Here is a 19,810-nt window from a genome sequence, read left to right on the forward strand (position 1 = left end):
AGGCCCTGGTCCAAAATGCACGGCCCGCCACTGTACTACATGGTGAACCTACATGGTTTCATCTTTGCATTTTGCACAGAAACCGACCGGTGGCACCGATGACATGCATTAAGAATAACTATATAGAAATAGCCAATCTATGAAGGTCATATAGAAGACTCAGTATTAATTTGAGATGGTTTCATAATCCGTTAAAGTCCCTTACAGTAACTTAAAATGATAACTTGGATAAAAACAAATCACGTAATTACTGAGTAATCACGACAAGAGAATGGTTTACTCACTTAGCTGTAACAAAAAAGGTGCAATGGAACCTCCCACTCTGGAAACAGCAGTGCACGTCCCTGTCGCTGTGTTCCTGAGCACTGTTGGGTAAAGCTCTGCTGTGTATGCATACATCAGGGATGTACCGCCGGTAATAACAAATTTACCCAGCATCTGCAAAGCAACAGCCAGTTCTGATAAACCTGAAAGGAAAGAACAGTTTGTCTAGGTAAGTCCCTGAATGATCCACTCCGCACAGATCAAATGCATTTAACTGTGTGTTAAAGACATTTGTTAAACTAAACAGACAGAGCAGGCGTAGGTACCAAATCCACGGCCCGCCACTGGTGTAATGTGGCCACCAGATTTTAAGATTTTTTTATCTGCTTTCTAAATGTTATGAGTGCAATGCTGAATCGGTGGGCTAAAGATATTTGCTTGGAAATACTAAAAGTACCACGTCATGTCACTGCTTACTTTCAGGCACCAGTTGAAGGGAAAACAGCGACAATCCTCCAAGGAGCAAAATACAAATAACAGATAGCCTTCGTGGAAAGTATCGCAGCGCAAGCCAGCTGGTAATGTATGCTGGTACCTCTACAGCTGCTGAGATGAAGCAACTGATGTAAGGGTTAGCGTGAAATTGTGACGTGTTCAGGGCCAAGCCATAGTATCCGATACTCAGACTGAACCTGGGAAGACATGAGATAGAGACAACAGAGAGGTTTCAATGGAAATCTGCACAGAAACAACATTTGACACGACCAAGACCATTAGACTCAGGACTTTCAGTAAAAATACCAAACAAATGAGAGAAGGACCAAACCAAGTAAGTTCATCACTGTAAATGACCAAATGTAAAAAAAAAAATACACACCACACCAGGCACAGAATGACCGTTGTGTTTCTGATGTTTTTTGTCCTCAGCAGGTTGAAGATAGTGTGTTGTTCCTTTGGGTGTGTCTTTGACTCATCAGCCTGCAAGATACAACACCTCTGTCTCAACAGCAGTTCGACGTATCATTCCACCACATTGGTCCAGAATTAAATATCTCAACAACTGCTGGAAGAATTGTCATAAAATGTGGTATACATTGCTGCCAATGAGATGAATTGTACTAACAATGTGTACACATTGTGTTAGGTTTGGGGCAAACCTACATGTACGCTGTAATCTTCAAAAATGACCAGTGGAGCATCGACTTTGTTCCACTTAGCAGCCTTTCTGACGATGCTCTCAGCCTCCTCCACTCTTCCCCGAGAGAGCAACCAACAAGGAGACTCTGGGATGAGCCTGCCTCAGTTTTCATGAGAGAAACAAAAAGGATCAGGCTCGATTCGAGGGGCTTAAAGTAAGGGTGAATACACGTTAGGATATTTCTATAGTAAAAGAGCCAAATGATTGTTTTCATCTTCTGACAGGAGCAAAATCATGACATTTATGGTGTAATTTAAGGTACCAGCACCCGCAGGGATAAGCAGTGGGGTTGGGTGCATTGTAAGCCGGACAGCAGGCAAAAAGGTGAGAACTCATGGGTGCTCACCCTTCGCATCACAGACTGGCTCTGAGGATGTGGAAAATCAACTTTACTTTTGATAAGGAATAAGAGCGGGTTCAGGATGTTGAGCTGTATAAACAGTTCAGCTCACCTCTACACATAACACTGGTTCTGGAACCAAGCTCCTGGAGAATTATCTCCTTTTCTGGAGTCGCCCTGGGTAAGAGGTGCCAGATATTCACAGCCGGCCGAGTGCTGGTGCTGCTGAAGAGGGTTGCCTCTATGGGAATGTGGGTCGCTGAGGGCAAGCCGCTAACTGTTGTTTGTGCCTTTGCGCCAAACAGCAGCTCAGAGGATCCGCACTTCTTGGAGTCTCTAGGTGGCATCCAAGCGAGGATACGATCTAGGAACTATAGTTCTTCTGGGGGACTTCAACACTCATGGGCAACACTGGAGAAATCTAGAGGGGGTGACTGGTAGGAATGACTTTCTTATCTGAAATTGAGTGATGTTTTGTTGATGGACTTTGTGGACTGTCCATAACAAAAGCAATGTTCGATCAGAGGGGGATACATAAGTGTAGTTGATACTAAAAGATCAATGATCGACTTTGTGGTCATATCATCAAATCTGAGGCCATATATCTTGGACAATCGGATAGAGCAGATATTACCGCAGGGGTCTCCTGAAGCACCAGGCAAGTACCCCAGGCCAAGAAAGGCTGCAGCAACAGTAGTAGCCAAAGCAAACACAAGGATGTGTTTAAGAGTTGTTGGAGATTATGGGAGTTTGCCCAGGTCTACATGTGTTTTGTGGACTTGGTGAGGGCTTACAATAGGTTTCCATTTGGACTCCTTTGGGGAGTACTGTGGGAGTATGTGGCACTGGACTGTTGGTATAAGACTTGCAGTCCTTGACTGAGAGCTGTATTTATGTTCTCAGCAGAAAAACAAGACTACAGACCTATCTCTAACCTTTCCTTCCTCTCTAAGAAACTTTAGAAAGTAGTTGCAAACCAGTTGTGTGACTTTCTACATAACAATAGTTTATTTGAGGACTTTCAGTCAGGATTTAGAAAGCATCATAGCACAGAGACAGCACTGGTGACATTTGACACCATTGACCATGACATCTTATTACAGAGACTGGTCCAGTCAATTGTTATTAAAGGTATTGCACTAAGCTGGTTAAGTCCTATTTATCAGATCGATTTCAGTTTGTATATGTAAACGATGAAGCCTTGATGATCACCGCCGTTCGTCATGGAGTTCCTCAAGATTCTGTGCTTGGACCAATTTTATTCACCGTATATGCTTCCTTTAGGCAATATTATCAGAAAACACTTCATTAACTTTTCATTGCTATGCCGTCTTATCTCGTCTCAAAGCGATGCAGAAACGTTGATCCACGCATTTGTTACTTCAAGACTGGAATACTGTAACTCCTTATTATCAGGCTGCCCCAGTAAGTCTCTTGGGTCTCTTCAGTTGATCCAGGATGCTGCAACTTGTGTACTAACGAGGACTAGGAAGAGAGATCACATTTCTCCTGTATTAGCTGCTCTCCACTGCACCATCATATCTTAAGGAGCTTATAGTGCCATATTATCCCTCTAGAGAGCTGCGCTCACTGAATGCAGGCTTACTTGTGGTTCCTAGAGTCTTAAAAAGTAGGATGGGGGCCGGAGCCTTCAGTTATCAAGCTCCTCTTCTGTGGAACCAGCTTTCACTTTCAGTCCGGGCAGTAGGCACAGTCACCTCATTTAAGAGTACACTTAAGACTTTCCTCTTTGATAGCGCTTATAGTTAGGGCTGGCTCAGGTTTGCCCGGGTCCAGCCCCTAGATATGCTGCGTTTTCATCTCAGGCCTAGACTGCTTGGGGACATCTTAGCTCCTTTCTCCTCTTCTCCTCTTTTCTCTCTCCTTCTGGATAAATTATTGTCTCTTCAATGCACATCACTAATGCTACCTCTTCCCAGGAGCCTCTGTGCTTCCTCGCCTCACGTTTCCATGGATCGTGGCTGTCTGGAACCGGTCCTGCCTGCTGCGATGGATTGTGGCTTTGTCTGGAGCCGGTCCTGCCCCCTGCCATGGATCGTGGCTACTCATTATATGAATAATGTATCAGTCACATTCATTGAATGTGCTGTAAGTGTGTTACATTGTTCATTCTGTACACATGACATATATTGCTTCTGCCCAGGCAAATTTGTATTTGTGATTTTGGGCTCTACAAAATAAACTGAATTGAATAGAATGCTAAATGTGTTTTTGCCGATTATTGGCCTCCGCCAGGGTAGTTACTAATCTATGGTACAACTTTTTAAGTGATTGAAAGACTAACACTGCAGCTGACATTACTTTCCTCCCAGGGTGGTTGGGCTCAACTTCAGAGATAGCAAGAGGGGCTCAGACATTCGGAAGGATCTCAAAGAGCTGTTTCACCTTCAAAAAGAGCGAGTTGAGGTGGTTCGGGCATCTAATCAGGATGCCTCCAGGGCACTTCACTTTGGAGGTCCAACTTGTAGAAGACCATAAACAGGTTGGAGGCATTATATATCTCACCTGGCCTGGGGACCCCTAAAGATCCCCCAGGGAGTGCAGCGTTGCTGAAGTGAGGGGTATCTGGACTATCTTGCCTAGCCTTCTGCCATTTATTTCTCCTTATCCTTCTGAGGTAGTAAATGGATGGATGATATAGTAACCTTAACATGAAAAATGTTTTAACTGTCATGAGTACAACCTACCACCAGAGCGGGATGTAGAGCAGGCCAGGCAGAGAGATAGCCAACAGGAGAGATTTCCAGCCCCTGAAAAGGTAAGCAAAAAGAGGCAGCATCATGTAGCCAAAGGCAAACCACAGGCACACACCCAGTGATGAGAACAGGACCCGTACATTGCCAGTCAAGATCTCATTGCCTGAAAGAGAGAAACATGCGGGTAAATAGGTAAAGTAAGTTGAAACAAGTGATACAACAAGACTTGCACAGCACACACAATATATGTAATTTGTTCAACATCACGAACTGTAGAAAAGTATTATTTGTTGTTCTAAAGCACAAAATGTACACTTTTACCCAGCACAAAAGCAGATGCATAGTTGGAGATCTGTCCCATACTGCTGATGAAGGAGAGGATGGCAAACGCAATCCATGAAGGTGAGAAGACTTGAGAAAAAGAAAAAATTGTCTGAAGTGCCATTGTGGCAAAGAAAACAGGCTTTCTTCCAAACCTAGATTCAAACAACGAGAAGAGATCAATGTCTTTAATTGTTTACAGTAACGGTTGCTAAAGATCCTATTAGTTTAAATGTATCTTATTATTTTTGATATACTGTGTTTTTCATTTGGCAAAAGTTAAGCAAGGACATTTTCAGCAAGAATTAAAAGGTTCTAAGAATATTATGTGTTTATAATTTAATTATGAGATGGTGTGTTCAGTGCCTGTCTGAGAGCTGTCCTGAGAAGAAGGCTCCAACAAGAACTCCCAGGAAGTAAACTGTTGAGGTGAACGGCTGCTTCCACTGCTCTCGACACACCAGGTCAAACTATCCATTCATGAACAAAGAAAAATAACCTTTATTTCTGAGAAGAAAAATAATCCATCAAACATTTCCTTCCTTAGCAAAACATAGGAAACAGTTGCGTAGTGTTATTTTAGTTACTGAACAACCCTCACTTCAGAGACGATGGTGGACTGGTAGACGTCTCTGCTGTAGCTCCAGCCGTCCACACAGCCCTCCTGCTCCAGGTCAGTGAGGTTGACGTCCCTGCCAGGAATGAATCCCTGAGCAGAGAGATTTCTGACCACGTCCAGCCTGAACCTGCTGCATCTGCTCAGCTGCTGTTTACCATTCACCACCTCACGGTCACAATGACACAAACCTCTGTAAGTGGCATTAGTAACATTTCACATAAAACCATAAACTGTAGCAGGACCGCTTCATAAGGCTCCTTAAAAATACATCAACTCGAAAGCCATGCATCAAAGTATTGTAATAGCATAACAATTCTGGCCAAACAACCGTAATATCACTAATTGCCAAAGTTCTCACGTTGGTGAGCCCAAATCAGTGCAGAATGTTTGACGCTGTAAATTAAATTATGATGTTATTTTGTGCACATCTGATTATTTTTATGTTTGTATTATTGATTAGATAAGCCTAAAAATACCAGAACAAATACAAAATAAGTTACTTATTGTATAAAATACTTTCCAGTCTTTCAGCCTGGCTCACCTTTGGAATTGTTGAATACGTGTAACTAATAATGAGAAACCAATGTGTCAACATAACATAACTACCTCTATCGGGATGATGGCATTGAGCCAGACTTGAGTCAAATTGGCCTCAGGAACCAGGCAGTGGTGGAGGGGGGCGTCAGTCAAGAAGACAACGGAGAAAGCACCAAATCCATTTGGCAGAATGCTGGCACAGAGCAGGAAGAAGACGACCTGCTGGAAACGTCCCCACTGACCCAAAAAAGCGACAGAGTCTTCGTAATCCTTCATGGTCTCAGAGCCTGAACTGTCCCATACACTTGTTTATTGCATGTACTTATTTTTCTACTGCACTAGAAATGAGTTTTTCCCTCCCCTCAACTGCCATACAAGCCACACCTTGTATCTGGGCACGCTGGTATGCTGCCAGAGTTTCCAAACATGGAGGCTATAAAAAGTAAACTAGTCACTCATATGCTTGCTGTAGTAGAAACTTATGTCTGTTCAAACAAATGCCCCCCAAATGGACCCGTACAGTGCTTTTCTAGTCTTCCGACCACTTAAAGCTCTTTAACGCTACATGACATCATTCAACCATTCACAGACTGATGAGAGGAGCAATCATGCAAGGTGATTATCAACCATTCATACACTGTAGGCGCAGCTACGGGGGCAATTTTAGGGTTAAGTGTCTTGCTCAAGGACACATCAACATGGGCTAGCGGAGCTGGGGATCGAACCGCCGATCCTCTGATTGAAGGACAACCCTGCTCACCACCGAGCCACTGTAGCGCTCTGCAATGTAGGCAAACATCATGGAGAAAGTGTTTTGTGTGTGTGCGTGCGTGCGTGCGTGCGTGCGTGCGTGCGTGCGTGCGTGCGTGTGTGTGCGTGCGTGCGTGTACGCGCATGCGTGCATTTTCTATTTCCCAACTAGGATAATAAACCTGTAGCCTGGATATCAAGTATGTAAAAGGCACTCAAAGGGATACGTGAGATTACTTTTTTGGTGACAGAGTCACCATGGGCCTCTTGGCTGCGTCTCTTGTCAGTGCTCTCCTTGTTCGGCCTGTAAATTTAGGTGGACGGCCGTGTCTTGGTAGGTTTGCAGTTGTGCCATACTCTTTCCATTTCCGGATAATGGATTGAACAGTGCTCCGTGACATGTTCAAAGCTTGGGAAATATTTTTATAGCCTAACCCTGCTTTAAACTTCTCCACAACTTTATCTCTGACCTGTCTGGTATGTTCCTTGGACTTCATGGTCCTGTTTGCTCCCCAATATTCTCTTAAGAAACCTCTGAGGCCGTCACCGAACAGCTGTATTTGTACTGAGATTAGATTACACACAGGTGGACTCTATTTAGTCATTCAGTCAACATTCAATCATTCAGCAGTCATCAGGCAACTTCTGAAGGCAATTGGTTGCACTTAGAGAAAAGGGGGCTGAATAATTTTGCACACTGCACTTTTCTGTTTTTTATTTGTGAAATAAATTTAAAATCATGTGTACTTTTCTTTGTACTTCACAATTGTGTGACACTTTGTGTTGGTCTTTCACATAAAATTCCAATAAAATATAGTTATGTTTGTGGCGTGTAATGTGACAAAATGTGGAAACGTTCAAGGGGTATGAATACTTTTGCAAGCCACTGTATATCAACCCACGATGTAATTCTGCCATTTCAATCTTACATGCTGACGTCTTAAAACACAGTGCCGTTTTCAAATGTATTTAAAAAGGAAATATATTTGACTCAACCTAAAAAACTTGAAGATTATTCAAATATTAAAAAAATGTAAGAAGTAGTATGGTAATAATATTTAATATCAACATATCACCTACATCAGAAAAGCGCTAGATAATCACAGTGGACTGTCCAGGAGTACCACAGGTATTGGGGTTTCTTTTCCAGTGATGCATGGACACTTTATCCTGTTTATAAGGACAAAATAAAACATTACTGATAGGGTTCTGTCGAGGTTCTGTAGATTGTGCAACAATAAGAGAAAAAGGTTTACAAAATGCCTTTCCTTGCCACTTGGGGGCAGCAGAAACAAGTTGTAAACAGCCAGTGGTGGAGGAAATGTTAAGAGCCTTTACTTAAGTTAAACTTATTACACCACAATGTAAAAAATAAAGTGTGTTAAACACATCAACCTTCAATTAAAACTCAGTGTATAAAACTCCATAACAGAGGAAGCAGCCCACCTTTCTCTCTTGTGCATTTGTTGTATCGTTTCAGGTAGAGGTCGTCCAAAACTCTCTGGAAGGAAGAGAGCAGCAAAGGCAGCCACAAAACCCAGAGTCCCCATTATAATATAAGGAAGATGGAAGAGATAGGTGTCTAAAAAAAAAATAGAAAGGGGGGGGAGGGTGGACAGAAGATTACTCAAGTATAAATAAATAAATGCATGAATAAATACAGGAATACATTAATACATGCTTAAATAAATGTATAAATAAATAAATAAATACAGGAATAAATGAATGAATTCTTAAATAAATGTATAAATAAATACAGGAATAAATAAATGCTTACATAAATGTATAAATAAATACAGGAATAAATAAATATAAGTTGAAACCTAAACAGGACATCATTAAATAAATCTATTTCTATATTTCTCTATTTCTTCATTTATTTCTGTCTGTATTTATGTGTCCGTATGTATTTCTTCATTTATTTATGCCTGTATTTCTGTGTCCTTATATGCAAATGAGCTGGGGCGGTCCAAACCTCATTGTTAAACAGGATTGGTCAAGTAGGGAAGCAAGACAGAAGCAACCGATCCCTAGCACATGGCCCCTGTAGAGAAGTCAAAAAGCTGTTTAGGCCAGTGATTCTTAACCATAGGGTTACCATTGGGCCGCGAGCGCCACCTAGACGGCCGCCAAAAACGTTCCATTTTTCACCTGTGGGCCGCGGGAACGCATAGGCAATGAATTGAAGACAGCAGAGATATTACTGTTATCCACGAGACGCTCAGTTGCAATATAGCTTCCCACTACTTGGTGGCGGTAATGCGTTAGTCAGTTATTTAACGAGCGCCAATATGCAAAAGAAGACACTCAGCCAGCCGTTAGCCTGTAGCGAAAGTTATAAAGAAGTATTTAAAACGAAAACATGAGGACGAAAGTGCTGCTTAACACCCCCCCAAACGTCTAAATGTTTGTGAAAGTATAATCCTGACTTCACAAAGTAGGGCTTTGTGAACGGAGGTAACAAGGCCGAGCCCTGAGCCTGTGTGGGCTAACGCTAGCTTCGCTAGCTAACGTAGCATCTAGAGACCAAACATCCAACACTCGTGGGAAAGCCGGTGGGATTTTTCCAGATGAAGGACGATGTACTACAGATGCAGAAAATGTCTGTCTGTCACTGACTGGCAACTCCAAATGTGCTGTGAAAGCCAGCTGTCACAGATATGAAGAGCAACTTCTGGTTCTGCAAACATGAAGACTGCTGAAGCGTATCATTCACATCATAAGGCTATATTTTAATTTGCAATTTATTTAAATGTTATTTACAGTTTATTTAATTTGAAAAATATTATTTTGAATTGTGTGCACACGTGTCTGCACACTAATCGTTGCCCAATAATTGTGAACACAGATATTCTCCTAAGAAAGTAAAAACCTCACTTTTAAATATTCAGGGTTGAGGTTTATTAACCGAGAGCACTGTAGCAGTTCAATAATACAATTAATCCTAAAAAAATACTTTCCTAATAATTGTGCAATGTATTTATTTTATTACCACATTATGTCTTTATAAATTAAAAAAAACAATCTCAGTTTTTCTTTTAGTCCCCCTTGTTTTTGTAGAAATATCTTATTTGTGTGTTAATACGCCTGACTTGAGCCTTTAAACGAGTTATTGTATTAGCTTGATTTGTTCCATGACTTGTTGTCTGTGCAGGTTTATATACACATGATCAATAAATGTCTTTGTGATGATCACATTGCATCATGTCATTTATTTGACACGGTTTTTGCTTGTTGAACTGTAGGAAGATTTGAGTTAGTTATTGAATACAAATCAAACCAAGAGTGAGATCAATTAGTTAATAAACCAATACAGTGTTGATATTTGAATGGGCCCCGAGGTAAAAAAGGTTAAGAACTCCTGCTCCAAATCGGCTGCTAAAGATCGCAATTGCTTTGAAATGACTTGTAATAACAATGGCATGTTGCCAAGTGCTAACGACGACTTCTGCTAACGGTTAGCTGAGCTTGCCAACTTCAACAACATGTGCAAGGCAGACGTAGTAGAGCATAACATACCAGGTGCGATCGCACCAATCATGCTTTAGACAGAGGTTCGGACCGCTCCAGCTCATTTGCATACAAGGACACAGAAATACAGGCATAAATAAATGAAGAAATACATGTGAACACAGAAAAACAGACATAAATAAATGAAGAAATACAGAAATGTAGAAATAGATTTATTTAATAATGTCCTGTTTAGGTATAACTTATATTTATATTTCCTGTATTTCTTTATTTATTTCTGTATTTAAGCATTTATTCATTCCGGTATTTACTCATGCATTTATTTATTTATACTTAAGTCATTTTCTGTCCTCCATACATGGCATCTAAACTTGGTGAAATTAGATTTAGCGGCCCAGACTTCACGCGGTTTTAATACATGAAATCTCAAACTAATGGTTATAATCATCATTTGAACCCAATTTACTCACTCAGAGTTATCAAATAAGGTGCGATGCAGTTTCCCAGTCTGCCAACAGTGGAGCATATCCCCACCGCTGTGTTCCTGAGCAGTGTCGGGTAGAGCTCTGCAATGAAGGCAAACATCATGGAGAAAGTGGTGGTAACTGCATATTTAGCCAACATCTCCAGTGCCATAGACAGATTTGATAGACCTAAAGGAGAAGGAAATAGATTTGTTTGAGTTTTTTCCCAGAATAGAGACACGGACAAAACTGTAGCAAAAGAAACCCCAAAAATGTTCCCTGTGTGTCCGGATCATGCGGCAAGATGTCAGTAACAGAACACCTTGAGATACCTACAAAGATCATGAAGGGTAGTTCTATTCTCTAATAATCTTTGAGTACAGACTCATGTTTGTTTTCTTTCTCACTTACTTTGAGGCACCAGTTGAATGAGAAACAGTGACGATGCTTCAAGGAGCAACGTGAAGCAGATTGACCGCCTTCGTGGAAAGAATCGCAGAGCCAGCCAGCCGGAAATGTATGCTGGCACCTCCACGGCGGCAGAGATGAAGCAGCTCATGTAGGGGTTGGCATGGAGCTGGGACGTGTTGAAGGACAGGCCATAGTATCCGGTACACGAAGTAAACCTGGGCCAGGCAAGGTGCTAAATGTGCGTTACGTATAAAGAAACTAAACAGAAGAAGGCCCAATACAGAACCTTGGAGTCCCCCCAAACCCCACTATGGCAGTGGATACTAAAAACAAGGATTTTATTCAAGACATTTAATTGTAAAAGAAAAATGTGCTGCATTCCATCTGTGTTTTCATGTGTTCCGCATTGTCAGCGTATTCCTGTATATGCTGCATATGATAAGATCTTCTCTTCGTATAATTGTGTTTTGACCACGTCTGTTGATAAAGCAGAATATATCATTGTCTAAAATAACGGTGTTTACTCACGACACCAGACAGAGGATCAGCGTTGTGATTCTGATGCTGCTGGTCCTCACCAGGTCGAAGGCATTGTGGGTATCTTTCGGGTCCGTCTTATTATTAACCTGCAAGAGACAAAAAATACAAGTCTCACCCTCTGTTTGGTTGTGCACTTTTAAAGGAGCCCAAATGCTTTTCTTTTTTTAATGAGTGAGTATTGTTTTAAACTAAAACATTATATTGTTTGTAGGAATAGCTTTCCACTGTTCTGTTTCATATTTTGAGTTTCCCCTCATCTTATGTCTGTCATGGGGTCGTATTTAACCATGAGCTGTTTAAATAAGTGGTGAGTTAAGTCATGCAGAAAACTAATTCAAAGCTCCATCCATGGATGGATGGATGGATGGATGGATAAAATGGCAATAGTGGTATGAGTTTGATTTTTTTAAGAGCTTGTTTAAAAGGCTAAAGACAAGCATCCTGCAAAAATAAATCAACTCTACAGTGTTATACTATACTGCTGCAGAATGCAGTGTAGTCTGTATAATGCACACTACCTTCATCAGTACGATGTAGTAGGCAGTTTTAAAGACAGCTCTCAACTTTACAAATCAAAAGAGACAGCAGTAGTCACCAGCTGATGCTTTATGCAGACGATGCTTTAGTTTATACGACCGAAGCAGAACCTTTTTTTTTAAACCATCAACCGGCCTTTGCACATGACACGCAGGCCGTGATTACGTAGTTTTCTGGTGCTTCACTACGGCAAGTGTAAACTACGCTTTATTATCCCAAGACCTTATTTCGACCTTTACTTGACTAGTCAGACATCAAATACCTTGACATCACATTTGATGTTCCGATGTGTGTGGGACTTCCTCAACAAGTTTAAAGCAGAACTAGTGGTTATTTCAATGGTGAATGGCGGAAATAGTAAATGTTTTCACAGACACGGAGATCAGCCCCGCCCCCTTTGATTTTGTCTTGGGAGTCCTCTGTGCAGCCTCCTGCCCTCTATGCATGACATCACTACTAAGTTTCACAGGGGTTCAAACCCATCTGCTTCCACATATGCAAGGGGTACAGAATAGGGTGGCTTTCAAGTTCAACCCTCACCTCCACATTGCAGCCTCCATATGGATCAACCCTAAACTCTACATTTGGAAATGCCCATTTCTCTGGATACTTTAGTTTTTATGACGGACCCAGAACGCTTCCTGCCCTCCTTTTTTAAAGCCATCAACAGGTTTTTCTAAATGATCTGGATACAAAGTGAGCTGGGTGACATCAGAGTCTCTTCCTCTGACTCTTTAAGCTTTGTTCATACTTGTGTGAAGCACCGTAGCACGAGTCTCCTCAGATGGCGCCCAAGCCCCAAACATGCACAAAGGCGTTTATTTTCAATGCACTATTAGTTGCATTATTCTCCAAATCGCTAGAGGGCGTTAAAACCAAACATACTGTACAGAAGCAAGAAGTCAGCGAATGAAAATATGCAATCTGTAGTAAAACAACACAAACCAAGCTCCGCAATGCAGAGGGGTAGTGATGAACTAAACAAGCCCTGTGAAGACAGAAGTGAAGTCTCTCTCTCTCTCTCTCTCTCTCTCTCTCTCTCTCTCTCTCTCTCTCTCTCTCTCTCTCTCTCTCTCTCTCTCTCTCTCTCTCTCTCTCTCTCTCTCTCTCTCTCTCTCTCTCTCTCTCTCTCTCTCTCTCTCTCTCAAAAGGTGTCCGTTTTTTTTATACTTTCCGTGTAAGTTTAATATTGCTGGTTGTACCAGATATGTGTCAAATGTACGCTTGTAAATCTTAAAATGCAAATGAAAACAATCATCCTCATCATTTTTGCTTTTTAATTGACTGGTGTCCTGACACATGACATAATATGTTTCATGGAGAGTTCCAACAATAGGTATCATCAAGTCAACTTACAATGTAATCTTGAAAGATGACCATTGGAGCCAGAACTTTGTTCCACTTAGCGGCCTTCCTCACGATGCTCTCGGCCTCCTCCACTCTGCCCTGAGAGAGCAACCACCGAGGAGACTCTGGGATGAGCCTGTATCAGAGAAACAGTAAAGGTTTGGGCTGGATCAAAAATGGTGAACACAAGTTATCCCACTTCCAGTGGCGGCCGGCCAATAGAGGGTCATGAGGCGTGACCCCACCCACCTTCAGCCACCAAAAATAAAAAAAAGTTTTATAATATTATTAATTATAAGAATTATAATAATATTAATAGATTTTACAAATTGTCAATATTTGTGTTTTGGAGCTATGGAATACACCCAGTAATATTTGTAAAATAGGATATCCAATCAGCGCCCTAAAAAACATCCACGAATGGGCCACTAATTTGGCCCAAGCTAGACGCGTCAACGGGAACCGATCCAGCATGGACAGCTTACGGGAGTAAGGGACAAGAAGCACTTGTCGGAAAAATTAAGAAAACATGACAATACCAGAACACATGGCATATGGATAACTCCGTCAAGCTACTAAGATAGCATATCAAGTCAACATCGCTACCCACAGACGCCGGACGCCTTTTTTTTATACAAATTAGAAACAGTAACGGTATTAGCACTCCGTGGAAGAGGCACAAAGTTAGTTAAAGTTGTAATAACTGTATTAAATGTGATTCAATATTTGTTTTATTGAAGCAAATATCCAAATGCTCTAAACCAGTGGTCGCCAACCCGTCGATCGTGATCTACCGGTCGATCTCGGAGACTTTCCCCGTCGCTCTCCAAAATAAAATTAAAATAAATTCAGAAACACATTTTCTAAAAAAAAAAATAAAGTGTCTGCTGAAATGTTTTCTTATGGACTTCTAAATACCAACGTTATAAAAGATCTCTGCCTGATTCATGAATGCCTGAAATGTTTTTTTTTTTAATTATTCAGCGATTATTCCCCGATGAGGATTTCTCGTGCACCTGGATTTGCATACAGAAACGCCCCGCCAGCTCCTTATAAGGGCATGCAACTAAAGAGACGTGAGCACACTTGATGGACTCCACAGGCAGCGTGAAAGCAACTCCAGACTGATTAAAGTCATGTCAAAGCGAATTGCGGTCAACTCAGCAGACACTCGGATCTCCGTAGTTAAATCAGCAGACACTAAAATGTCACTGCACCTATGTACTAACATTCACGGCAAACACATCCAAACGACCCAGACCTGGAGCGAGCGAGGGTTTTCACAAAGTTAGCGGAAAGATCCACGTGACACAGCATCCGGTTTTCAAAATAAGATATCGACAAATCGTAGCATATATGGAAATTAGATTGAATTCATTATATTCACATTAAATAAAACATGTGACCTTCAACTATTGAGTTAAAGAGAAAATACAACTCAAGTGTGTGTGTGAAGTGTATTTATTATTTGATTTGAGGGTTAATGGAAAGATAATTAATGTAATTATATCTGACTGATATTTGTGTTCAGAGCATTTCTGACCACATCCAAATATCTTAACTTTACCAATTCAGATATTTTACAAAGTAAAAAGTGAACTGATTTTGTATCTTTCAAATAGATAATTTCTAACATTTTGCTAAAATTATGCTTCAATTCAAACAGTTGATAAATACAACAGTTGATAAATACAACAGTTAATATTGGTAGTTCATCCAGCCTGCTCATTGCAAATGTGTTTTTTCTTGTTCATTATAGCGTGCGGTTAACAAATAATTTTCTTTTTATGATACACTGAAATTAAGTCATTTAGTGTGTTCTTGGTCACATTAAATTGAAAGCTGGACCAAAGTGTCTGCTTTCATTCAATTACAATTAGGCCAAATAAAAAGCCTCAATAGGTAGATCTTTCCTGTCACCAAGGCAGGGGTCATGGATCTTGGGCTTAAAAAGATTGGTGACCACTGCTCTAAACTCTCCTTTGACAAAGCATGAGCTTTATGAAAAATTCATGGTACGCCTTCTTGTAGTGAGTGCAACCTACCACCAGAGGGGGAGATAGGCCAGGCACGGCAAAGACAGAGCCAACAGGAGAGACTTCCAGCCCCTCAGGAAGTAGGCAAAGAGAGGCAGCATCATGTAGCCAAATGTAAAGCTTAAACACGTGCCCATAGAGGAGTAAAGGACTCGCACGTTGCCAGTCAAGATCTCCGTGCCTGCACACACACACACAAATACAAAAAGTATTAGATCTGTGCACTTTTTTTCCAAATCTGTAAACATCTGTGGCAGTATTTAAATGAAGAACACCATGCTCATATGTACCCAGCACTAAAGCAGCGGCAAAGTTGGAAATTTGTCCCAAACCATTGATGAAGAGGAAGACCGTGAACATGATCCATGAAGTAGAGAAAACTTGAATGAAGGTAAAAACCATCTGGACTACCATGGTTGCAAAAAGAACAGGTTTTCTTCCAAATCTGTGAGAGAAGTGGAATAAAGTGGAATAAAGAACTCATGACCAAAGTATATATAAATAACATAAAGATGAATAGAACAAAATGCATCTACGCTTATTGAATGCACTTTATAGTTCTTAAGATGCAAAGCTAATTATTGTACAGTAATGCCGTGTTCACACCATTTTGCCTCTATCGTACCGCCCGGCGAAAAATTTGCTTTGTCGCAACCATTCTGTGCATTGACTGAACATGTAATCTGGTCGCGCGAACATTTCACAACTCTTTTGGTGTGAACACGGCATAAGGCTAATTAAAGTTTAAATAAAGTGGTGGGGGAAATAATTCCATTATTTAATTGAGCCCAAAAAAAAAAAGGTACAAATTGTGTGTGTATGTATGTATGTATGTATGTATGTATGTATGTATGTATGTATGTATGTGTATATATATATATATATATATATATATATATATATATATATATGTGTATATATGTGTATATATATACACATACATACATACATACATACATACGTATGTGTATATATATATATATATACATACATACGTCTGTTACCTGACACACCTGCATACACTTCTGGTCACAGGAATATGTGACAACACACTTTCACACAAGCACACAAACGAGTGTAAAAAAAAATAATTGCAATACTCCCACCAACCCAAACCACCAGATATCTGTACCACATTAAAATCATAACATCTGTCTTGTGTTGTGTATATTTCGTACTGCACCCTTGTCTTTATAATTTGTTACCTGTTTAACAAAAAGCTAAATAAAAAAGACAAAGTTTTACATATTCTGGCATGGAACAGGCACAAAAGCATCATAATCGGGTTAATAATTGTGAAATGCATTGCCAATATTTGCTAAAAGGATCATTATTCTTGATCATTATGAGAAGGATAAGTTTAGTTTACTATTTTCCCTGTTTAAAAGGCATGCTCTAAAAGTGGACAAATTTGAGTTAGAGCAAGATTTTAAATGTACGCGCATACAGATTATTATTTTTTTAATCGGCTTTTCCTCTCTAAAGTTACATTTCGTCCAAATGACCTTTTTACAAAAGGACAGACGACAAAGTGAAGTTTACAATATAAGGTGGGGAAAGACCAAGAAAACGTTGATTTGGAGTCTTATTGATTTGGAGAATAATCAATAAGACACCTCGGTTTCCTTTTCGGCAACAGCATCAAGGAGGACTGAAAAGGTGAGGAAGTGGAGAAAAAACACTTTGCTTTACAAGTCCACGCAGATACAAAGCGACCAGAACTTTTATAAATCTATACCTTCAAAGGGTTTTAGATCTCAGTTTGCATGTGAAAGAGGCTGAAACATGAAATGTTCGGCCCATAGTAAGTCAGGTGTTAGTCAGGTAACGTACAGTATATTGGCTATTTAAAGAGGTAACCACGTGTATCAAAGCAATGCTTTTGTATAAGCTGTGTGTCACATGGTGTTCTCAGTACCTGTCTGAGAGCTGTCCGGAGAAGAAGGATCCAAGAAGAACTCCAACGAAGAAAACCGTGGAAGTTAACGTCAACTTCCACTGCTCACTGCACACAAGGTCAAACTGGAATATCCACAAAACTCATCAACTAAATACATTGACTGGGGGGTTAAAGTAAACATGTTCATGTTGCTAAAACATATTTGTTTTAGTAGAATTACATTTACTTCAGTTAATAGGTGAATTTGCAACTGCACTCTTTTATTCTTTAGATGCAAGAAATGTTTGCATTTCAGTGTTTGTGTGCAGAATTGTGTATTTTAGGCAACAGTGCTTAGTTTAGTTCAATTTGACTGAATCTGTCCTGCGTCCTTTCATGAACAATGCAATGGCACGATGGGTGTGGTTCTCAACACCTTTCAACTTCTGAAACCTGAAATCTATTCACTCAACCCGCTTGGCAATAAAACAGGTTGAACTGACAACAGAGAGCGAGAGAGAGGTGAGGGTTACATTCAAAAGAGGTTCTTCTTTATGTAAATACAAATCCCATGAGAGACACGCCATCGTGGCTCCGCCCAGACAAGGCGGCAACCTTTGTAAACATGAGTTTATGTCTCAATCTCTAGTTTCAAGTCTTCTTCAATACAGCATGATGTTCATTTAGTAAAACGAACACACATGGGAGAAGCTTGTGTTTCGGGCCTTCTGCCAGAAGGAACTACTGTGAACTTTTGCTAAACCTATACAAAAGTAGGGCTGTTGCCCAAATCTCAGGAGATTTCTTGGTAGAGGTCAACTGCTCCCATGCACGCTCAATTCCTTTCACTTGTGTAGCATGTAAATGAGTCAACAATGAGTTAGCAAGCAAAGCCATGCCACTAAATGAGTAAAAGGAAGAAACCGTTTTAATGCTTCGTCAAGGGTGCACACATTACGATCACCAGAAGAGTAACAACTGTGTTCACCTCAGAGACGATGGTGGACTGGTAGACATCTCTGCTGTAGCTCCAGCCGTCCACACAGCCCTCCTGCTCCAGGTCAGTGAGGTTGACGTCCCTGCCAGGAATGAATCCCTGAGCAGAGAGATTTCTGACCACGTCCAGCCTGAACCTGCTGCATCTGCTCAGCTGCTGTTTCCCATTCACCACCTGACACAAACCTTTATTAGTGGCATTAGTTACATTAGGTTCTCAGTAAACATATTCTTGTAACGCATGTGCAATGTATGGGCAAAAAAAAACACTAACACAATATGTATTCTGACAAACCTTGTGATTTAATTTGAACTGTTATGACTCTTTATCAGGGGTATTCAAAGATGTCCAGTTTGAGATAATTTCCTCATGCAAGAACATCACAATCATTATTTATTCCTGTATATATTGAAGTAGCCCAACAGTTGTATTGACATCCGCATGTAGTCTGACTGGCATTTTAAATATAGAAAGAATGTGTATTGCCAGATCTCTCTCTCTCTCTCTCTCTCTCTCTCTCTCTCTCTCTCTCTCTCTCTCTCTCTCTCTCTCTCTCTCTCTCTCTAGATATCTCTTCTCGTTATGTGTTGTATAAAATAAATAAGCTTTATTATTATCAACCACACAAGATGTGTTTTCAGATTAAACACTGGGTCACGCAGTCGGCAACTAAAAACTATTAAAAGAAAAAACTATCCTAATACATAAAAAAAAACTAGCCTAAATGAGCAAACAACTAGAATTAAACAATACTACTTGTGAAAAAAAACAACGTACACACTTAATGCTGCATAACATTGAATGCATGACTCTATATCGAAAGTATATTATTGCAATTGTGTTGTTGTTGCCGAGTGTTTATTTTCTGAAACCTTGTGTCATAAGGCCGAATGTGGCGCATTGCATTCATTCTCCGACTCTCACCTGGACAGGTATGATGGTGTTATGCCAGTCTTCCGTGAGGTTGTAGTCCGGAACAACGCAGTGGTGACTTGGCACGTCGGTCAGGAACACCAGGGTGAAAGCCCCAAAGCCGTTGGGCACGATGCTGGCACACAGCAGGAAGAACACGACCTGCTGGAAACGTCCCCACTGGCCCAGAAAGGCGACGCTCTGAGCGTAGTCCTTCATCGTCAGAGTCTTTCCAGGAATTGTTCCTGCATCTGATCTGGGGCATGCACAACTTATATGCTATCCCATGTCGATCCCCTGGAGCATAAACCGAGTTGGAGAAACTGTAATTATGTAGATGCATTCCTCGTTCAGCCAACACCCAGAAAGGCTACTCGGGTTCAGCTTTGGTTCGCAGGTGGGAATTGTTGTTCCCCATGAGTCCCTCTGCCAACTAAGCCATCGGTAGGAAACCAAACTAAACCAAATAT

The 19,810-nt window shown here is 40.8% G+C and overlaps 1 protein-coding gene across 1 annotated transcript in view; it reads right to left on the minus strand.

The window, feature by feature from the left end:
- The window catches only part of LOC306753887 (uncharacterized protein), a gene marked incomplete at both ends in the record, with an annotated part of 35,025 nt that extends 15,466 nt beyond the window's left edge, over positions 1-19,559 (minus strand). Inside the window, 19 exons of the mRNA XM_079237801.1 lie at positions 285-467; positions 742-956; positions 1,142-1,242; positions 1,426-1,558; positions 4,511-4,682; positions 4,841-4,995; positions 5,207-5,310; positions 5,442-5,624; positions 6,066-6,288; positions 8,193-8,328; positions 10,688-10,870; positions 11,093-11,307; positions 11,621-11,718; positions 13,526-13,652; positions 15,562-15,733; positions 15,843-15,997; positions 17,471-17,574; positions 18,420-18,602; positions 19,353-19,559. Of these exons, the coding sequence (XP_079093927.1) occupies positions 285-467; positions 742-956; positions 1,142-1,242; positions 1,426-1,558; positions 4,511-4,682; positions 4,841-4,995; positions 5,207-5,310; positions 5,442-5,624; positions 6,066-6,288; positions 8,193-8,328; positions 10,688-10,870; positions 11,093-11,307; positions 11,621-11,718; positions 13,526-13,652; positions 15,562-15,733; positions 15,843-15,997; positions 17,471-17,574; positions 18,420-18,602; positions 19,353-19,559 (3,049 nt within the window). The remainder of the gene's footprint in view (positions 1-284; positions 468-741; positions 957-1,141; positions 1,243-1,425; positions 1,559-4,510; positions 4,683-4,840; positions 4,996-5,206; positions 5,311-5,441; positions 5,625-6,065; positions 6,289-8,192; positions 8,329-10,687; positions 10,871-11,092; positions 11,308-11,620; positions 11,719-13,525; positions 13,653-15,561; positions 15,734-15,842; positions 15,998-17,470; positions 17,575-18,419; positions 18,603-19,352) is intronic.
- Positions 19,560-19,810: the final 251 nt, after the last annotated feature.

Source organism: Taurulus bubalis, assembly GCF_910589615.1.
Source record: "Taurulus bubalis genome assembly, chromosome: 2".
NCBI classification, from domain to species: domain Eukaryota; kingdom Metazoa; phylum Chordata; class Actinopteri; order Perciformes; family Cottidae; genus Taurulus; species Taurulus bubalis.